Source organism: Notothenia coriiceps, unplaced genomic scaffold, assembly GCF_000735185.1.
Source record: "Notothenia coriiceps isolate Sejong01 unplaced genomic scaffold, NC01 NC01_scaffold00037246, whole genome shotgun sequence".
Classification (NCBI taxonomy): domain Eukaryota; kingdom Metazoa; phylum Chordata; class Actinopteri; order Perciformes; family Nototheniidae; genus Notothenia; species Notothenia coriiceps.
The window spans coordinates 21885056-21908406 of NW_011369947.1; the positions used below are offsets into that span (position 1 = coordinate 21885056).

A 23351-nucleotide genomic window follows, 5' to 3' on the forward strand; every position below is an offset into this window, starting at 1 on the left:
TTGCAATTCGATGTGTGTCTACGAGAGAAAAATGGATTTTGGAAAGTGCAAAAGGAAGCCCATTGGTTCCAACAGATAAAATGATACAAATATTTTAACTGGGCCATGTAATATATGATATGTGGCAGAAAGGAAAGCGATGGGCAAAAGGGAGAAAGATTCAAAGACAGGCGTGTGTGAGAGAGAGAATGGACAGAGATAATTGAGAGAGGGTGTTGTTAAGGGCGCTATGCTATTGTACTCAGTGCAGTAATGATCCAGCCCTGTGGAGGAAAAAAAACATGTTTGCAAACGGTTGAACCGCCATTATCGACTGCAATTATTTCAGTATATCTCACTGAAGCATTGATGTGGAGGGAGGTCCAGGTCCAATCAATGGGCAATGTGCACACAAAAACATAAAATAAAGATAGTTTAAAAAGACCCCTATTCATACCTTTGTTGTGTATTTAAGAACCTGCACTTTTGGGGAGAGAAAGAAAGCACTCCTAACAAAGAGAAATAACAACATATAGACAACTCGTCCTTCTTGTTTCAACATTTTATGGGCCTCCTTTTTAACAGTTAACATAAGAGATGTCACAGACTGAATATAATAGATCAAAGATATATAACTTTGAAGGCGGAGCTTGGAAATGCTTCTGGGCAAAAGTGAGACGGATGAATCACGCTTTCCTAGTTCATATTGTACCAAGCTGCATGTAAATGAGGCTCCATAGTCGCAGCCATTTTTAACCAATAACTACTCAGGAATAATGGGGCAAGATATATACTTTATATTTATCTACTTCAACTGTCGGACATTTTACAAAATGCTCACCTTCAATTTCATGTGACATCCACAGCAAAAGATGGGAGATATCTAGAAAAAGAAAAAACATTCCCAAATGGTTTTCAACTAGTGCAAATATCTTACATGAATTTTTAATATGTTGTTATGATCCTACACTGCAATTCCTAATTAGAACTGCAAAATGACTCCCGCAAAACAGTCTTTATGGTAGTCACTTGACCCACAAGAGCAATTTGATGCTAATTTGCTATTTGCTAGTTATGAGCTCCTATCTCTCTAATTTCTCCCAAATCATCTCCACTGTCTAAAATACATTAGCAACACATCTGGAGCGTATCCAACAGCACTCAGAGCACAGCTTTCACTTCTCATGTCTCACTCACCCATAAATGCTTTGTTGAAATATATACTTTGAAATGCTTTATCGCCCTTTTTTTTATCAGTCCACATTTTGTCCATTACTGGAAAATAAGAGTCCATTTGTGTCCAGATTTACCCTGGGTCTCCATGATTGTAGTCCATTGGTCTCGACAAGCAGCGTACTGCTGTGTGTAGCTCCATGTGTACATTGTTTGTGATGAGTACATTTTTATCCCATTGTTATGTGATGGATGGTCTGACGGTTGTCCTTTCCTTGATATGTTCCCCATCGTACAGTAAATGTGTGTGAGTCATCCATCCTTTCCACATGGAGAGTTTCAGGTTTCCTCGTGGCTCTGCGGCTCTCTTGCTATCGTGTGACCTAAAAAAAAAACAATACCGCAGATAAGAGAGGAGTATCAGTGTCAGTGAGACATGTAATTACACAGAGTGACTTCGTCCTTCCTGAATGAATGTTTCCTTTAGGAAGAGTCAATCAGAGGTCAGGAGAATATTCAACATAAAACTATTTTCCTCTCCATTTTTTGTCTCTGTGTCATTTTCATTCAATTTAAATTGTTTGTTTGCAGTCTGGCCGGCTGACTGATTGCCAGGAGTAACGGTTTCGCAACAGAAGCTGGATGTCTCCGAGCTGTAATGGTCTGTTTACACTTAGTCTGGAAGGCGTATAATTGAAGATGTACAGAGCTTGTTTACCGTCAACAAACCTCACCCAGTGTGAATTCATAATAAAGACACATGCATATATGTTGAGAAAATACAGTCCTGATAATATTGTGAATGTTTTTTCCATTGAGCCAAAAATACAAGCTTTCTTTTTCTTTAACAGTGCTCTGGTTTCTCAGTCAGGCAATCTATGCATGGTTCCATAGCACACCTACGCTGTGTGGGAGTGAAAGAGATGAACGGACACAGATCATCACGGTGAATAGGATGCTGGGATGGTAAAAGGAGGTCATGGGTACAAAAGAGAGAATCAGGATAAAGGAGACAGACATAGAGGGAGCAGGAGAGCAGGGCCATGCAGTTGCCAGGCAATCGATGGCTCATTGCAAACATCTTCAGTGACATCTGCCATCAAGTCTCCAAGTAACTGCTCCCCGGTCCCAAAGCACCTTGCAAATGCACAATTATTGTCCACCGACGTAGTCCGCCATCGGCTCCTTTTTTTTCTCGTAGCTGATCGGCTAGTCAGAGAGAGTGGGTGAGACAAAACAGAAAGAAAGGGTATAAGAAGAAGAAAGAAAAAAAAGATGGAGGAGAAGAAGAAGAAGACATGATGCAACAGAATGGGGATAATTGCACCTACGGGTCCCAGAGTTGGTGTTAGACCCAGGGTCATTAATTGCAGTGCCTGTGATGGAGCCTCTGTTCCTCAGTCTACCCCACTCACCAATTTAATTATGACTCTTAATTGTTAGGCCCCTGTGGAAGGACCCCGCCATAATGCATCCTAATGAATGCGACAGATGTTGTGCTGTTATACCATCTCTCGAGTAATTACTCTTATGGCGTTTGCGATGCTTCCTCCTGAATTGTTTCTTTTTTTTATACTTCACCTGTAAATAAACTGCACCTGTTCCATCCCACAACAGAGCACTCTGGCACGCGCATACACACACACACACACACACACACACACACACACACACACACACACACACACACACACACACACACACACACACACACACACACACACACACACACACGCAGCCACACACACACACACACACACACACACACACACACACACACACACACACATACACACACACATGGGTCGTCAGTCCCGCAAATTAACTTTCACACATCAACAGCTTACAAAGGGCCATGAAGGACTCTCATTTAAATCAATTTATCTCGTCTGAATAGCGTCAGTTTACATGGCATCACATGGCCGTCTGTGGTGCAGAGGGTACAGGGGTCCTGTGTTTCCTCCATTAGCTTTTTGTCACCCCCGCCCAAGGAGATACAGTTACAGCAGATTAACTAAAACGTCTCTATGGGGAGAGCTTGCTCTGATTAGCTCTGCATCGGTTTCATTGTAATTTGTTGTTTATGTTTGAAATTAGTTTTAGAAGTGGATGACAATCATTTGTGGACATGTTGAAGATGGAAACAACCTTCCTTTATGAGATTATCTTTAAATGACTTTGTATGCACCTCTGAGTTTTCCCTTTTCAAATGCAGTCATTTTTAATATGGCGATGCGAGGCATCCAGTTGAAAGTTTGTTTACCGTCCTTATTGACGCACCATGTTTCAAAGGAAAGAAAAAATCAATTAAATTGAAGATGAAGGTCAGTTAGAGCAACATCAAATATTAGTGACGTTAAAGGGAGTGTTTTATAAAACTCATATTAACATTAAGTCAACTTTAGGGATGGAGGGAAAACGTATCAAGCGACGACAACAACTTTAAAGGTAGTAAGCAGAAGTACCAATGGTGACAGTTCAAATGACGAGCTGTAAGGCAAGTCAAGTTTATTTATATAGGGAGTTCATAAGTGTTCATGGTTAGAATATGTAATGTAATGTGGTTGTAGTAGTGAGCTAAAAGTACTGTCAAACAATTGGATTCAAGTCATACAGAAAGACTTTAAATATTTAAAATATTGGTTAAAGAAATCGAAATATAAGTAGCTAAAGGTCGGCTAATGTAATTGATACAAGGTGAACCAATTTAGCAAAGAGTATTGGCCAAATGTTTGAAATATTTAGCTTAAAGTGGGTAGTAGTTGATTATTGGTTGATAGCGGTAGCTTAGAGTAGGCTCAAGTTAGTTGAAAAACAGTTGAAAGAAACTAGCTCAGATTATTGAAAGAAATTGCTGAAATAGCTAGCTAAGATTTGGCAACATTAACATGAACATTAACTGATAAACTGTTCAAATATTTGTCAAAAAATAACTGTTAATATACATTTTAACAGTTTGCTTGAAGTTATGAAATACCTGGTTTCCTTATAGTTTTAGTAGTAGTATTTCATGACCAAACAAACCTAAATATTCACCTTTAAATTGTAAGGAATGACTTAACATTATCCATTGATATATGATGAATGATCATATATGAAGGGGAATATGAATACATCTGACAGTGCTTTGGGGTACCTTTAGATCAACTTGGTTAATAACCACTGACTTAAACAAATGGAGGTAAAGCAAGAAGGCCCAAACTTACAAATGCATACAAAATACAAACAAACACAGGTGTTTGTCTCACCTTGGTGGTTTTGACTTTGTTGCCGGTGCTGCAGGACCAGCCGGTCAGGTCAGGCAGGACTTTACACTCCTCTCCGTCCATACAGGGGTGCATCTGGCACCACCACTTCTGGGCCACAATGGAGGCTAGAGCCGGAAAAGAAAGAGAGCCAGTGAGGATGAACAGCTCTGAATTAATGGCAAAAGATTCAAGATTCAAAGGTTTTATATGCACAAGGCTACAGTGTAGAAATGGCAATGGAAATCTTATGACCTGAGCTCCTCCAACTATCCAACATATATAATACGAAAATACAATAAGGCAATAATAGGGTGGCATTTGCAACAAAAACACACTAACCATTACCTCCACAATAACTCAAACATACTGCACTGTAATAGACCTAATACCCACATTGTTATAGCTCAAAATAACGGCGCCCTCAGCGTAGTTTCATGATGGAAATGCCATGAGCGCTGTCCATGGAGCTGATCCTGCAGCTGGGACTTCAGTGGGATCAGCTCCATGGGCAGCACCTGTGACACATACTGTCGTAATGTTTGAACCACCAGTCTCTCTGAGCAGTTGTGTGTTTTTTCATCTATAATATGATTACTGTGAAAAGCTTAAAGGTGTAGCTGTTACCTTTTTTTCATTTTAATCAGATTAATGTAATCCCTCAACATGGGATTTTAAGGCCTGTGAAAGGGGTAAATCTGGCAGCAGCAGGGGAAAGAATGAAAAAACATATATGAGGAAATATGAGATAAGATGTTTCTGTCGTAGCTAGGAAGCAATGACTAATACAAGTCCTTCGACTATACTGGATACAGCCGGAAAGATGTGCTGTACTTATGCTGATATTGAAGATTGAGAGATTCCTTTGGGCGTTTTTGCAGATGTATGAGGGACTTTTTATCATTTAAATGAAATTACAGCTTTTATTGCCTAACTTCCGTTTTGTTTCTCGTATAATCAGCTAAACACAAAGCACATTTAGACAATTAGCCAATGAGTATTATTCCAATTGCATAATACAGAGAGTAAGAACGGGATTAGGATGAAGCAATGCTATCCAATAAAACAGTCTTCTCTGGAGTATTTGAGACAAGAGTTGCTAATTTCTACTTTCTGTTTAACTTTTACAGACTTAAAACTCCTTTCTGAAACTTAGCTCTCATACACTGTTCAATTGAAGATAAGAAAAGGCTCCTCTCTTCTTCTGATGATTTGCTGTACATCTGTGAGCAAAAAGTTGAATTGAACACAGTTTCCGAACTTGGCCTGATATAGTTAATCCCGTGTTGAATCCCAAAGTTTTCTCGTGTTCAAGCAGCTGACACTCAAATCTTCCGGATCATCTGACCCAGTGTCTAGACAGGAGACAGCCTGACAGCTGAGAATAACTCAATTGCCTCTCTCCTAACTCAGCATCCAGCCATGCGCTTGTCTCAAGTGTGGACGCAGGGACGGATAAAAGGAGTGCACCCCATATGTCCATTTACTTCATTAAACTAGTGGATTGATGTCGTTTACAAAGTTATTTTGATCTCTAGTGACTATTGTTTCCAACTATGGAAGGAGATGAGATGGTTTTGGCAGGAAAATGTGCTTTCATCTGCATAATGAAAAAGAACATGGGCAGATCCTCTCAAGCATCACGTCGGAAGAAAACACTGTGAGGCATCAGGGAGAAGGAAGGAGACAAAGCACAATAATATGTGTTCACCGAAAATATATCTCCGTAGTGTTGATATGAGCAGCGAGGGGAAGTGAGAGAGGCAGAGAATGAAGGGTGGGGAGGATCGGCGCTGTTTGACGATGACTATCAGCGAGTCCAACAGGGAAAGGAACAGATTAAACTATTAGAACAGAGAGAAGGTGAGTAACAATTGGAAGCAGAGTGGGAAATAAGCAGCTACAACGGAGAAAAGGAAGACAAGCAGGGAAGAAAATGGAAGCCAAATTAAAAAGTCAACACAAAAAAAAAATCTCAGCTATCATGGGGCGTAGTGTATAACACGCTGTTATGATGCATGAGCTCAGTGGCAGTAAGCGGTTATAAAAACCAATGGCTGTGTAATGCTCGTTAATGTGGCCATTATGGTGTCGACGACGGTGCTTTGCAAGGCAATAGTGTTATTTAGAGCTAATGGCCATGGCCTCTAAGTGCTATTATGGAGTTAGCGTTCCCTGCAGCTTATCTCATGCTGCACTGGGAGGGAGGGCGGGGCGAAGTGACACAGAAGTGACACAGAAGCACCTGTCTGTCATGTCAGGAAATGTACAGGAGCCGGTACGAGGCTTGTGGTGTCATGGATAGTTCAGATGTTAGACAGCACTCACACAGACGGGTCTCAACAGGTCAATGATAAAGAGATTACAGAGGTACTTAGTGTGCAGTATTTCATTCTGAGATCTTCACCTCTTTTCTCTGACGCCCTACAGAGTATCTGTGTAGACTGATACTTCCCTACAAGTTAAAGTCCTGCATTCAAAACCTCACATAAAGGAGACATGTCATGCTCATTTTGAGTTCACACTTGCATTTTGGGTTTCTATTAACACAGATTTTCTCATAATGTCTGTCTAAATATACCTGCTTTTAGCCTTTTTCTGAAACGCCCAGTTTTAAAGAGTCTGCTCATTTTGGTCACTTGTTCCATGTCTTCTGCATCTTCGCTTGCAGTGTCGCTTCTTAGTCATTGCCATTGGAGAATGCCAGTAAGGACTATTACTTTCTACCTATAAATGTTTCAGTTGTGACAGCTTTTACAAAGGCAACGTTTCTGAACACAAGCTGTGCGCATTTCTTTAGACACTTTCACAGTATGGCCATAGAACTGCTTATAATACAAAAGACGTAGAAATCTCACTTATAACTATATGGTACCTTTAACAAACAGTACATAAATGCTCATTTTGCAGTAAACTATTACTTGTCCGTGTTTAACTGTTCAACATGATGTTTTTGCATTTCATTTACTGCTGCCTTAATGTGTATAATGCCTTTTTAGATGTCTATGGATGTGCTTATTCAAACTCCTTCATATGCGGTTGAGTGGTTTACTAGTCTACATTAATGCATAATAATTTACAAAATCATCATAATTGAGAACCAATGTGAGAACCACTGTGAGAGAAACACATCTCTAAATATTAAACTCTCCATGAGCTCCCACGTGGATAGATACCCTCAATTCCACTTTAAAGGGATAGTTCAACATTTTGGAGAAAATACGCTTCTTTGCTTCCTTGCCAAGAGTTACATTCTCTGCTTTTTCGTCCTCTTACCAGCAGTTCATTTATCAACATGTCATATTTAGTTTGTTAATTCATACAAAACCAAGGTGTTCAAATTAGCCTTTTTTGGGTTCACCTGACACACATCCCCAGTTAAACCACAATCTCCTGTTTCTACCCTTTTTTTTTGTACAAACTAGTCAACAAACTAGATGTAGCGTGTAATGAAGGGAGATTAAGGGACGTTGTTACCTTTGGACAGAACGAGCTGTCTCTCACTGTGTCTGGTATTTATGCTAACCTATGCTACAAGCTATAAACCAACTCGTATTTCCCAAAATGTAGAATATTTAATTCATCAATTGACTGCTCCATGTCATGACACTTTGTCATGATTCATATACTCAAGTTGTTTAATATTCACAGTCACATTGCAGAGTCTTGAAGAGCAGACAACACTTGAAAGGCATTATTGGCTCAGTCGCTTTTAAAATGATTGATCTAAGTAGACATTGACGGATCAACACTCTCCATGAATGTTCCACTTAAACGCTCAACAAGCTAAAAAAGCCGTTGCCAGGTTCTTGAAATAGAAATATATTCTCCAAGAAAAAGAAGTGTATAAGTACCTCTCAGCCTACCTACTCTAATTGCATCAGTCTCATTAAGATTCTACATTTATATTCACCAAAGGTACAAATGCTAATTAAAAAAAGGTTTACCGCTGAGGCGTACATTTCATCACAGTTATCAGCTCATTACAATAGAATCTGCGCTCGAAATGAGTCTCTTTTAAGTTATCTTTCAAAGTTTCAGAGCGGGATCAGCTCAGGGCGAACGTCTAGACAGTGCTTTGCTAAAGTGCAGGTGATGAGAGAACACAAGGGGGACTGGGGCTGATTCCCAGGTCGCTGTCTCATCTCTGGGGTTCTCTAAATAGGTTCTGCAGAGGTTTCACGCCACAGGGCCGCCTGCAGCTTCTCTCCTCCTACTGAGAGCGTCAATCCAACACACCCGTGATAAATGTCATTCATTGTGATGCCTGTTGCGGTCACAGCTTTTATTTTTGTCCGTGTGTGTGTGTGTGTGTGTGTGTGTGTGTGTGTGTGTGTGTGTGTGTGTGTGTGTGTGTGTGTGTGTGTGTGTGTGGATGTCAGTCGGATGAGCCTTCACCCGAGCTCAGCCTCTGAATTGTCATTGTAATGTTTGTGACATCAAGTGGACAAAGTTGAAATTGCAGGTCCACTCATCCTCATGTTCAACCTGTCGACTTTAAATGAACACATTATTTATGCAACGTATAGTTAGCTAAAGTATTAGCCAAGTTAGTATTTTTCTTTTCTGTATGCAATGCTTTGTTTTTAGCACTTTAAGTGATCTGATCCACTAATTTAGGTGTTTAACATGTGCTTATTCTTCCCCCCATGCAAACACATTGAAGTTAATATTAAGCATTTCTTTAGGAGGGTTCATGCTAAAAAACATTAGTATTCTCCTGGGAAAACAAAGACCATACTTTAATCAATCTGGTCTATCTCACACTTTGTCAATGATAATATTTAATCGAGAGATATCCTTTTCAAAAACAGATAAAAGCATTTTTTTTAAATATGTATTTAAATTATTTATGGTATAATTAAAAATCTCTAATTTGCAAAATGGTTTAAAAAAAACAGCAATATTTAGGATATTGATATATTTTATTAAAACAACCTAACACTTGTTTGATTGACCTTCCCTGGATTGCACACACAAAATCATTGTTCATTAAAAAAATTAAATAATGGTTTCAGTAAAAATACCTTTTTAAAAACGCACTAAGGCAGGAAAGGTGACGTCAGATCAACCGACTCGCTGTTCCATCCAACAAAGACACGGAAAGCGTATCTCATCGGATGTAATTGAACGTACCACCTACTACGCTTCAGTTCAAAGGGAAAGCCTTCACCTCTCACCCTTTCATGTTAACCCACATGATAAAGAATATTAAATGAGCCTTTGATATATATAACAAAAACAACGAATTCACTGACTGCATATCACATTGTATCATTCAGATGTAGCCTGTTTGATGTAAGGAGGGCGCACTAATACAATATGTGCACTCAGGCGTGCGTCTGTTAGAGTGCCCATTAATACTTCACGAAGGCTCCACCTGAACTCACTCTATGGAGCAGCTTAAAGCGTGATAAGGAGTTTACTTTTGCTTTGCATCTGGGTGTGTGTGTGTGTGTGTGTGTGTGTGTGTGTGTGTGTGTGTGTGTGTGTGTGTGTGTGTGTGTGTGTGTCTGCGTGTGCATCAGCATTTGTGTACTTGCCTGTTTTGCTAAAATGCCTTTGTGTGTTTTTTTGGTGTGTGTGTACATGAATGCAGTCCCCGAAGTGTCAGGCAAAGGAGCACAATCACAAGAAGTCCCATGCCCTTGCTCCCAGGTCATTATTATTTAAAGGCAATATGATGAATGTAAACACACACACACACACACACACACACACACACACACACACACACACACACACACACACACACACACACACAAGAAGTTGGGGGAGGACCCAGAGGTATGGATACCCTCAGGCATTGTAACTGTTCCGCTCAGTGAACCTGGAGTGCAGAAGCAGTTGGAGAGAGGCATCCATCTCTTTCTACAATGATTTACTAACACACTGTATCTCTGTTGCCAGGCCTCACGCTGCCATGCCAGCACAGCCAGGTATGCATGACGAGAAAACACAAGTGGAAAGCAGATTGAAAAAAATTGGTCGGAAAAAAAGTTGGAAAGGTAAGAGTTTCAGAGACAAAAGCTGACACTATAAAGCAGATATGACGGTAAACAACAGCAGGTTGATGTGTGGCAAAACTAGATTTCTTCGCCCAGGATAAAACTAGTTTGTCTGACGCAGAGTTCAGAAAATAACACCAAATAAATCCACTGTTATTATAAGGTCGCTGTGCTCGAAAACACATACTTTAAAGCAGTGGAAACATTTAAAATCCTTTTATAATGATAATCAGAAAGCTAGCATGTTACTTTCAGTGAACAATCTTTCTGTACTCTTAATTCTAAGGTATTTATGGTGAAATTGTGTTTTTCCAATGCATTTGACTGTGTTTACAGATTTTAAAGGAAAAAACATGCGCAGTTTGAGCTATACGCCATATTCGTTTTATGGTTGCATTCACTACTTTGCAGGCAAATGCATATGGGTTTATTGAATGTGACACTTTGATAAAGGTTAAACGACCAGGCAATTTATGAAGCGCTTCCATTTAGCTCTGCGCGTATTAGCTACAAATGCTCCTACATGGTTACTCTTTTGACTCTGTGTAAAGGTGTCATGCCACATAAAGGACTACTTTAACAATTGAATACAGATTTCCTCTAAGTATTATATAAATTCCAAGTACTGATAATTACTAGTCAAAGTCTTCTTTCAACCAGTGAACACTTTGTTTTTGTTTATAGACTTTGCACCGATTCTTTTTACCTATAGAAGTGAAAACAATTCAACAGATTTTGAACCTGCCGTGTGAACTTAACTAAATGTGACAGAAAGACCGAGAACATTTTATTTATCCCCAATGCTATTGAACAAACATTTTGTTTGCACTCAGACAAAATAGATTTTTCTCCAAAATGTGTCTCCAAATTGAAATCGATGAGACACAGACACACAAGTGGACGCAGTGTATTGCCTCAGTAGCGAAGGGGCTTTTAAAGTGAAGATAGCAGGATATTGCTGTTTGACATATTTCAGAATACATCAAAATCATAAAAAAGGTCTGTCCTAAAGCATTTATTATTTATTGAATCTAGAAGTGTGGTAGAAACGGTAAAACACTGCATTTCTGAAGCATCTCTTAAACCAAATCACACCTGTAGGTGATTCTATGTGATCTGCTTTTAAATAACTGCTGTGCTTTGTGGGGAGGCCCGCCTCACACTTTGAAATCCTCTGCTGTAAAGTATTCTTAAAAACGGATAAACCTCTTGACCTCTATCTAAGAGCTATTATTCATTCTCCCTCTCAAAACTCTTCACACTCTAGTGTTTCCAAATCCTCTTACTACTGACACCACTGACTCTTCATTCACGCAGAGCATCACTGATCTAATCATAAAAAGATGGGTGACATGATTAAAACTCAGGTGAACGAATATAAGAGGAATGGTTTGCTTGTAAAAGTTAGTTCTCGCAGTAATGGTGCTGCAGCAGCCAGTAATGGGACCTGCTGCCATTTACTCCTCTTTCAGCCACCATTAATAATGTATCTCCATTTACACTGTGGCTTTCCCACAAATCCCGGCAGCTGAGAGGGTTTGTCTCCTTCCATCAGCGCTGCAGCCTAAAAGGTGAGAGCTGCATGTATATATGTACATGCATGCATAACACAGTGTTGGATGACGTGAGATCCTTTGTATCTGTGAACTCAGAGTTCAAGCATGACTCATGACATAAGTGCTGCTAAGTACTGGATTTAGAAGTGAGAGGTGGTGAGACTCGGAGGTGAGATCTGGATAGGAAATTAGAAAACCTCATACCAAGGTGGTGGAGAAACTGAGCTGGTTGTGGGCGGCGATGTTGAAAGGGAGAAAAAGTGATTAAAGCCATTAAAACGATTTTATCATTGAATGACTTTCAGTAAAGCAGTAGAAAGCAGTCTATAAGCTTCTCATCAGTGCTATTCCTTCCTCTAAGGCTAAGCAAAGTATACCACGTCTTTAAGGAGAAGTGAACAAACAAAAGCAGAGCATCGGGGCAATGCCTATTGTGAGAGGTTAGCAAGGCTTCACATGATTCCTTATTTATCCCAGCTTTCATTACAAAGCCAATCATCTTTGCTATGGTTGCCTGATTTTATCATTATCAAGCAATTGTTCCCATCTAGGAACTCATCAAAGAGGTTAAACAACAAATCTACTTTTTATTGAGGGAAAATAGTACTGAAATTATTTGGAAGGTTTGTTTGTGACGGAGTCATTTGAATGGGAAAAGCACCGTCTACTGGCCGCACGCAGGAATAGCAACACACGGGGATAGAAAGTGCTGTACGGACAGATGTGATACTAAATATGAGAAGTGTTTGGACTCTTGAAGTACATGCCTGCAGCACAGGAAGTCAGGCGTGATTCACACTTATAGAAACATATGAGATTGCTTGTTTCAACTGAAGGGAATTAAATGAGTCACGACTAAAACTAAGCGTGCAGTCTAGGGTGCAAATGAAATAAAAATGGTTGAGTACCCAATTTACTTGGTACTAGTAGGGGGAAAAAACATTTTAAATTTTTCTATTATTCAGTTTGATACCTCACCACTTTTGCCTTCATTTATGAGGAATTATCGCAACATTACAATTACGCTAAATATCCAAAACATCTAAAAATGCTTGTTTGTCAGTTAAATGAACCATTAAAGCTAGCGCAGAAAGGTATGGTGTGTTTTTGTCTTCTATATTTTGCTTTTGATAATTACCATAACACTCATTTGCAGCATTAGCATGATAATGTGCTTTTACTCTACGCTGTTGGCAATAAACAAACGAAAAACTGCAAATCTGAATTCAAAAAAGTTTGAGAAAGCACACAATTCCACCTTTTGTCCAGACATCGTATCAAAGCCTCTTTTTGTGTGGTTCTATCAGACATTCAGCTCTGTGTGAGGGTAGATTCTGTGTCAGACCCCCGGCGGCTGACCTGAACAGTTTGAAGAACCCGTTTGCTTCAGAGATTCACAGGCTCTGCTCGTATGAGTCAACTTTGGCAGGGGGCTATATAGTGTGTGTGTGTGTGTGTGTGTGTGTGTGTGTGTGTGTGTGTGTGTGTGTGTGTGTGTGTGTGTGTGTGTGTGTGTGTGTGTGTGTGTGGGCAGGAGCTCGCAGAGCGGTCAAACGGACGGAACAAAGGTCTCTGAAAACAACCCGCAGCTTTCTATCAGCGGTCTATCATCACTACACTCACACACAGTATGGACAGATACAAACACACGTATACAAATATACGTTTACTGTGTGAGCAAAATTCACTGATAACGTGTTTGTTTTCCTGTACCAAATATATATTATGTGTATTTAGTCATTATTTATTGTACGACATAATGATTTGATGTTATGATGAGCATTAGTTTTTTCTCCAAAACCAATGGAATGAGGATTTACTCAACTGTTGTACTTTAGTACTACTTAAAGGTACATGTATTTGCAAATATATACTTCTAATCCTTTACAGAAGGAAATGTTGTACTTTTTATTCCACAACATTCAATTGACAGCATTAGGTGGTGTTATTATTAGAGTTTTCATATAAAATGTCAGATTAACCAATATATTATGATGTCATTTTATAGGCCTAGTTAACCAACTGTATATAAAATATTCAGATGTAAACATATATTTGTGGTTCCTTGCACAAAAAGCTAAAAATAATGTGGTTGCTAATCATTGACCCATAAAAAACTGTAACAAAAATTATCCTCTTGCATTAGGTAAGTATTAAAAAAAAAGATATCCATTATTGTGTTTTTCCATTAAAGAAACTTGCATTTGTTAAAAAATATGAATACTAAAGAATATTTAGTCGTGTGGTTTTGAACAGGACATAAGCTGGAAACACATTTAAAGGTGACCTATCATGCAAAATGCACTTTTGTTCGTCTTTTATACATGAACATGTGTCCCCGGTGTTCCAGGGAACTCACCAAGTGTCAGAAAACACAACCCTCTCTATTTTCCTCCATACCCATATCTCTTAAAAAGGGGCTGCAACAGATCTGATACAGACTGATCCAGATTTGAACACTTCTATGACGTCACAGAAGTGGCGCTACGGCTATTGGGCCAACTCGACCAATCAGGAGGAGACAGCCACGGACATTGCCGTTCGAAAGCGCTGGAGACGCTGTAGTACATATGCCAGGCCTGTAGATGGTGCTGTTCTCACAGAATCAGCCCATGCAAAGACAGTGTTAAATTGAGCGAAATCAGGAATGGCTAAAATGCATGATCTGTTTGGTATTTTGAAAAATAAAAGGTATAAATATGCCTTATAAGTATGGTCCTACACTATATTATTCAAATATAGCATGATAGGTCCACTTTAATTAAATGAAAGTTGAAATTAATATAAATCAAGGTAAGCTTTTTAGGGGAAGCAGTTATAGAAAAGTTAACATATTTAATATTCCCATAAAGAGAGCTTATTTAACGTTGCTGCCTCAAAGTAAATTTAACTAAATAAAGTGTGCACTGCAGCTAGAGGTAAAGTAGCTGGTGTAATATAATTATATATTTGAATGGTAATACTTTTCTACTTTTCCTTGACTTTTTTACACTGTAGATTAGAATCACTACTTTTTACTTTAGTCATAGCCCCAAATGTCCAGCATTGCTTATTATGTTATGTTCTTTGATCTTCACTGTTGTTTATTTGGATCGAGATTAGTTTTCCGCCAATGTCTTCTTATATCCTGACATATAAAAGAGATCAGAAGAAAATGCTTCCTCTATCACCATCTGTTGTATACCCAAGCGACCCATCTAGATATGAAATGGAATGCTGTCCCAAATAAAATCAGGCCTTTAAAATGCAGTTTAAATTTCCCATCATAAAGGTGAGGCAGTTTTGGGCGACAGCTGTCGTATATGTGCTTCTGCTTTCATACAACACAAGGGAATAGGAGGCAAGGAGACACTGGTGGCTAGGCTTCCATTACCTGCATTAGTGGCTTCAACCTTTCATGTCACATGATCTCCTTGAGACAAGATGACGAAATATTGGACTAGAGAGGGGCATATACAGGTTCATTTAATCTCAAAAACATGCTTTTAAACCCCTTTTCAAAACGTTCAATGTTCATTACCTGGGACTTAATAGCAGAGATGGCAAAAGTACACACATCCTTTACTCAAGTAGAAGTACAGATACTCGTGTTTAAAAATACTTTGGTAAAAGTAGAAGTACTGACGTTTTAATTGGTCCCTCTTCTTTAGAGAAGACCAGGAAATGAAGGATACAAGGATCGCGTTCAAATCAATAGGCACGCAATGACTCAAAATAATAATGATCACGCCACCAAACACACATTAAAACTACACACACACACACACACACACTCTNACCAGCCTGTTTGGAAGAAGTAGAAAGTACAGGTATTTGTGTTCAAAATGTAAGAAGAAAAAGTAAAAAGTCGTCAAAAAATAATTAGTGGAGTTAAGCACTGATACCAGAAAAATGTACTTAAGTACAGTAACAAAGTATTTGTACTCCACTACTTCCCACCTCTGCTTAATAGTAGGATTACCATAAAGCAAAAAGAATAGCATAAAACAGCATCCATGGTGGACGTGTGTTCTTGGTCTCAAAGTAAAAACTGTGCAAAACAACATGTTATTGTTCCTTCCTTTTGATATTTGTTCATCTTCCCACTGCCTCGCCTCTTGTGGGTTTCTGTACTGTGAGGCTTTGCTAAGAAGGATAGAAAGGCCAAATGTCGTTTTTCCATCAGCACATGTTTTCAACCATCTATAAAAGGTTTAGCTTTGTTTGTGCCAGAACAAGAGCAGTGTCCTCCTGTTTCGTGCCACCTGAAAATCCATTTCCACACAGGAATGTAACCTGGCAGCAATTTAAAATAAAGTGCAACCTATTCATCTTTCCTGCAACCGACTCATTTATTGATGTCGCCCTTAATCGGGTAATGATTTGTTTCAGGTGAGGTGATTCTTGTAGCAAATTTAATGATGCAAGATAATTAAAAACATTTTTAGCCTCTCTGACCCGGTCGGACTCAGCCGTGCGTCGATCGTTACTAAAACATGTTATGGAGCGGAGCGATGAAGTCCAACACATACAAAGCATTTTCAGGAATTCCAGCCAGGTTCAGATAATTAGAAAAGCTCAAGGATTGTGGGAAAATGTGTGTAATATAACACTCTCTTTGATGTAATGGTTCAGTAATAAGAACACATTATGCCTTTGAATATTTTCCTGACTTAGAGGCCAGATATCTTTAACCCTTGTGCTCACTAAGGACGTTTTTGACTTTAACAGTTTTAACATCCATTACAGCATATAATGATGTTATGATATTTGGCTTTCCCTCTAAAGCACTTTCTTTAAAACTGTGCTTTTTAATATCTCCTACCACAATGACCCATTTCCTAATGTTTGCCCTACGGGACGAATACATGTTATTTTCCTTGTTCCTTCAACAAAAAGCAGAAATAAAATAAAGAAGTTACATCTATTCTGCATTGCCTATGCCTATTTTATACAGATCTTCTTCTTATGGGTTTTGAGGGTTGTACCCCATAGATCTAGTCTCTTCATTTTGCCCTCAAAGTGTACCACATTGAAGCATGTGAGCATGCCCCCTGACCCCCATAGAGGATGTGAGGTCCACCCCCAATTGAAACATGTTCACATGGAATACTAAAGACATCTGTACACTTTTGTATGTATATATAACCTATGTGTATTTCAGTCAGACAACTCATGTGTTCTTAATATGTTTATTATAAGCAGCATATAGTTTGAGTTTGGCGTCTAGGCTCGGGCCTCATCACTCCACAGATTTACAAAGAACATTGAGTGATGATTAGATAACTATCCCCCGAGCCTACAGGTGGACGCTGAGGTGGAGCTGGGGTGGTGGTGGGTCAGGCAAGCAGCAGCAACATGAAACACAGCAGCAGGAACATGAACGTAGCAATAGCAAGTGAACACAGCAGCAGCAGCAGCAGCAGCATAGCTAGGCAGAGGCAGGAAGACCTGGCAGCTTAAATAGAGCGGCATGTTTAGGAGGAGAATGTGTTTGATTGGTTGTAAGAGGGACGAGGTGTGTCACCTGCTAATGTATCATCGGTGCTCGACTTGACTGCCTGAACTAGCTCGCAGGCTTCACCCCACATATTTCGGTTTTTCAATTGATTTGTCTATTGTAGAGAGTTTTCATTTTGGGGGGGTGGGGGGGTTTATAAAGATACACATTTACACACAACACACACAGAAACAAGGCTTTGGAGCTTTTACCTTCCACACAGGAGGGTCTGGCTCTGGTGGTGCCGGCGACCTGTCCGGGGAAACACGAACACTTGACGGTTTGAGAGCGCTCCTCAATCTTATTCTTATTACAGCAGCGATGGAGGGCCACCACCTCACACGTCCCCTGCTTCACCTGGTATGAGACTGAGAGAGAAAAAGGAAAAAAGAGAGGTGAGGGGGGGTTATTTGCTGGAAATTCATAGGCTTTTATGGCGGCTTATTGGTGTTGGTTGCTGTGAAAAATCTAATTTGAATTCATCTAAATGTGCGCCGCAAAATAACAATCAAACGTACACCGCAGCGGCTTCTCTGAGGATTAGGCAAATCCGCTGAATTATTTACTTTCGTATAAACTCTTCAATTTATTCCAGTCTCACACTCTTTGATTCATAAGTAAACACTTTTTAGTAATACTTAGCTTTTATTCTCACAGCAGTGCCCTCATTAACTTAGACACAGAGACATTGTGTGCAGAGTGGGGGGAGCTGTTGAAAAAATAATCACTTCTTTTGACTCCTTTCAGACATAACACCACCACTTGATCTAAGTAAAGAACAGACATAAACATTGTATGATTGTTCCCACTGGTAGGACACTTTAATCTGTATGGGTTCTGGCCATCACTGGGTAGCCTATAGCCTATATAGATGTGTACGTACATAAATGCGCATGTGCGTCACATTTGACATTTTATCTGTGTGTGTGTGTTCTTCTCTGTTTTTGTGTGTGTAATCCTGAAAGCTATAATTTATATGAGGATAATTGCTTTTCACCTGACACCTCCAACACACAAACAATATCTAATCTCCCGTGATTACCTTCACACTTCCCCGGGGACTTTGGTCTGGTTAATAATAAAACTCTCTTGACAGTAATGGGACAGAAGCCGGGCGCGCTCATATTAAAGTTAACACTAAACCAAAGCTGTAGCAAAATGTGTGTTTATGTGTGTGTGATGTTACTGACACAACATGCTTTCTCACACACACGTAGCCTTTTATATCTTAACATCACCTATTCTTGTTCAGACTCAACCGCCTGATGATAATGGGAAGATGATGTGTGAAAGGCTTATGTGTTTGGAAGTGTGTACAATGTGTATTCTAATATTTTACTAAGAATCCATGTACCTCTTAGAAGGAGGGTTTTTGAGGCCACCTGAAGCAGAAAACACGCCGACAACAAAAGCAGGGGGAAATGTTTAGTAAATCTAATCTTTGCTTATGGCTTCTGAACAGATTCCAGCCTCCTTATCTTGCCTCTCAGAGCTTGTTGTGCACTCCTGAGAGTCTCTGGCAGAGTTTCCCCGCGAGCACAGCAAACCCTGCTGGCGACATTACTACCTAGCTATAAGCCTCTTTACAGCGCTGGAAAAACCTTAGTTATACTGTACCATAAGCCCAGATTTCATTTATGTACGTGACTTTACCCAGACTCCAAAACTTTTCACGCTCAGCTGAATGAGCTTTGCAGGCAGACACCAACACATACACACACACACAGTGACAACAACACACACACTGTAGGGTTCCATTCTACAGGCCATGGCCCCTCTCATCCTTTCTGATTTAAAGTTTGTTTGTTCTCTTCTCCAGAGAGCCCCATCAATGATCCCAGGCTCTCTGAGGGCGCCCCTCCGCTATCATCCCTCCACTTTCATTTCCCCTCACTCCTCTGTCTCTGGCTCTCTTGAGGCTGGAGCAGCTGCCGGATTACCACCACACACACACACACACACACACACACACACACACACACACACACACACACACACACACACACACACACACACACACAAACAAACATATAGCCAATATCTTGTTGCAAGCAGAGCCAGCTTGTAACAACTGATAAAAATCTAGAATAGGCTTTATTACAATTGAACTGAACTCAATAGGACGAGAGCTATCAGCACAGCCTTGATTATAACCGTACAAATCCCAATTAAAGCTCCACAATGCAAATAAAACATTCAAACACAATCAAATTGCCTTTGTTTTCATCCAACATGTGCCCTCATTTTGTGTTACTCTGTACTGAAAATGAGTTCCCATGTAAGTGCAGAGATGGGTAAGACTGGTCAATCGGCTTCACCCCATCTCACAAAGAGGCAGCTTGTTAGTGGGCAGAATGAGAGAGAGAGGGGGAGTTATACGGCACGAGAAGAAGGACGAGCAACTCGCCTCCTGCTGGCATAATGAGGTCAGACGGTTCACAGGTCCTCTCTTGTTATTGCCTCCATCAGACCTGTTTGTATTTCAGAACTATAAAGCTCTGAGGATGTGTGTGAGCAGTGGGAGCTGGACTTTGTTGTCAAGGTTTGTGTGCTCATTTTAAACTTAATGAACTAAGCAGTATGAGGTAGACGCAGGCTGGTGTAATGTATGTGATGTTGAAAAGTCGGAGGACCTTTCTTGGGATTTCTTGTGGTTTACAGTTGACGCTTAAATGAGACAAAGAAAGCCCAAGGTGCTCTTTAAGAAAACATTATAACAGCTTTTCATTCATGGTCATAAGGAATTCATGTTGGGAGGAAATCATGCAATGCAGATGAAAAGGCTGTAAAGTGTGAGTTCAGACATGATGTCTGAGTGAGCATCTTAAAGCCTCAACAATCTATTCATTTCAGACGTGAGCTACTTTAATCTTAAATAAAACATCTGATCTCTGAATGTTATCGAATCTCACCTCTTAAAAGTATATAAATATGTTATGTATTCACTATATTGACTTTAGTTAGCAGTTTTGCCTGCTTCATGAGTGAAGTCAAGCGTACTTGACTGTAAAGAATTGCTGTAAATAACATTTCTATGAGTCACAGGGGTCTGAGTAAAGAATCTTGCTGTTAGCAATAATACAAGTTAGACACTAGCTTTTATACCAATGGCCTCCTCGACCTTCATTGTACTGCCTTTTGTGCTTTAATAATGTACGCTAGCATTTCCCCCATACAGAGGAGAGTTGATTTATGATACACAAACAATACTTTGTGAAAAATATGGTCAAAGTAGATGGAAATGTCAATAAGTGCAATAATTTACTGTGTGTATAAAAGTTTGTGAGCTTGTAAGTTAGGGCCCCTTCCAACGCAGAAATGTAAATCTTTGAAGTAGCAGCATGCTATGAGTTGTACCCTTAAGCAAGGTATGTATGTTATCGATCAATAGAGGTTAGAGCAATTCGGAGTTTTACTGCCAAAAGGTATTTTATGTAGGAGAAAGAAACTCAAGCCCACCCACTATCGTTGACCAGAAACAAGAGGTGAAAAGCTTTTACTTTTCTTGATAGCAAATGCTCCTCTAAGGCTTTCATAATGTAATGTTAATCACTTGTATGCACAATACACATATTTCCATTTGATATCTATGAAGAATACTAGTACAAAGATGTGGCTGGAACATTTTTAATATGACAGGAGCCTAAAGGAAGGCCAGCCGCTGAGAGTGTGTATCACAGCACGCTAACAATGCTAACATGCTGAAGTGTAGCTGAGTGGGAAGATGGCCCTCGGAACCGACATGTAACAGACCCCCCCATGCCTCCATAGGAGCGAGACGCATAGACTTCATAGTTGTCCAATTAAGTTGTTTTTTTGTGTCTCTTTAGCCATTAGCATCTCTTTAAGGTTTACAATTTTTTTTTTTTGTGTCTCTTTGCATTTGTTTGCGTCTCTTAGTAGTTGTTTATTGTTTCTTTTTGGTCATTCTGAGTCTCTTCCTAGTTTGTAATAGGGGGCGTCGGACACTCTGAGCCCTTGGGTCTGTGCCCGGTTGAACAGCATTATGTACGTAGGGTCCAAAAAGATTGAATCAAAATAGTATAAAACAGAGGGAAGTTTGAAACATCAGAAAAGAGCTGCAGCTCGACTGTAATCACTAAGTTTTGTGTTCTCTCCACCTCTTCTGCGTCTCACCCCTCATTTGCTTCAGATTCATGTGTTGAGCAGTCAGCCTGCAGCTATATATGCATAATAGCAGTGTATCTAATGTCTCAATGTTGCCTTTAAACCATTCTGTTATGGCCATCTCAATGTAATACAGCCCAGCACATGCTGAGATGAAAAGACTTCTCAAGCATGGCTAAATGCTTTTATTCCCGCAGCAGGCAAAAGGGAGGTGGAGTGGTGTGGGAGGTGAGGTGGCTGTGGGGGGGGGGGCAGGCAACAAACCGAGGTACCCTGAACTGATGGGTTAGCCGGGCGATTGATGTATTCTGACAGACACAGGCGAGCTGGAGCATCATGCAATTTATCAAAAAGCTGTGTCTCTCCCCCGTCAATACATGACAGGCATGTCTGCGGCTGAAGGGCCAGATCTCAGAAAATCTGCCAAGGTGGGGGGGTGACACACTGTAGGAACACAAAGGCACGCCTCAAAAGATTACAGTGATAAGATGTGTTTAACAACGTGGAAAACTAGACATCTTCCCAAAGCCTACACAAATCAACCTATTTTGTTTTTACACCTAGCAGAGGTGGAATGTAATAAAGTACATTTACTCAAGTATTGTATTTAAGTACTATTTTGACATACCAGTACTTTACTTGAGTATTTCTATGTCATGCTTCATATAATTCTACTCTTCAACATTTTGGAGGAAATATTGTACTTTTACTCCACTATTTATTTAAAGAAGCCCTTTAATGCTAATTTTCAGTTCACATTTGAATTGTGTGCCTCTACTGTGACATGTCTCCATGCTTTAATGTTTAAAAAGCTCTTTATTTTTCTCATACTGCCTGTGCTGCAGCACCTCTGTTCACCCTCTGTCTGAAACCAGAGCGCAGTCTACTCTGATTGGTTAGCTTGCTGGCTCTGTTGCGATTAGTCAACCGCTTAGAGATGTCCCGCCCCTCAGCCTATCATATAGAATGTGTTAAGGCCCAGATACACCGGCCCGAAATCGGCACTAAATGGGAGTCGGGCCGAACATGAGCGTGGGCACGCCCTATTCGGAGTGGTGTGCGCCGCACCGTCGGGTCTTTTCTGCCGACCTGACGTCTTTTCTTGCCGATTCAACATGTTGAATCGGCGTCGGGAACACCACCGGAAGTCGGACAAAGGGATAACAATGATTGGCTGTTCAGCTAGCGAATCAGTGCATGAGAAGCGTTAACGGAAGTGAGGGAGGTAAACAAATGATTTAAAATGGAAGATGGAACACACACGGACGGCTATTTCACCTCATCGGTTTATAGAGCTCCTGTTCGTTCATGTTTTCAATGGACGAGAGTGAAAATGGAAAGAAAAACGCTATTTGTTGTTTGTTTATATAACGGAGTCTGTTCTTCTTCTCTGTTTTCCGGTTGTTCCGGTTGTTGCCTCTTTTGAATGATGAATACACACTACCGCCACCTGCTGGTAAGGAGAGTTATTGCCACTCATGCATACGCGCAGTTCATACGTGCTCGGCTTGGATTTGCGGTGTGTTCCAGTGCGCGAAGTCGGCAAATACGCAGGAGAGTCCGGCGACGCAACAGTCGGTGACGGCGTCGGCGACTTCTCAGGTGACTGGCCGGTGTATCTGGGCCTTAAGCTTGTCACTCAGAGTAACCTACAGTTAATTTAGCTGCTGGAGAAGAAAGATCGAGGGGGGGAGGGGGGGAGAGAGCAGTGGTTGATGGGCCATTAGTTGTGTAAATACACAGCTGAGAGCTGCCGTTTCATTCAGACTAGTTTAAAAAACGG

At 40.3% G+C, this 23351-nt stretch overlaps 2 protein-coding genes across 3 annotated transcripts in view; both read right to left on the reverse strand.

Moving 5' to 3' along the window:
- LOC104966124 (stromal interaction molecule 1) overlaps positions 1-23351 on the reverse strand; it is a 583137-nt gene that overhangs the window by 452499 nt on the left and 107287 nt on the right. The gene's annotated exons all lie outside the window — the stretch shown is intronic.
- LOC104966247 (protein FAM19A2-like) lies at positions 544-18564 on the reverse strand. The gene is made up of 5 exons (XM_010795431.1): positions 18483-18564; positions 17653-17808; positions 4401-4525; positions 2290-2361; positions 544-1535 (listed from the first exon to the last, which is right to left on the reverse strand). The coding sequence occupies exons 1-4, from the start codon at positions 18562-18564 to the stop codon at positions 2305-2307; spliced, it is 420 nt and encodes a 139-aa protein (XP_010793733.1). The 3' UTR covers positions 544-1535; positions 2290-2304.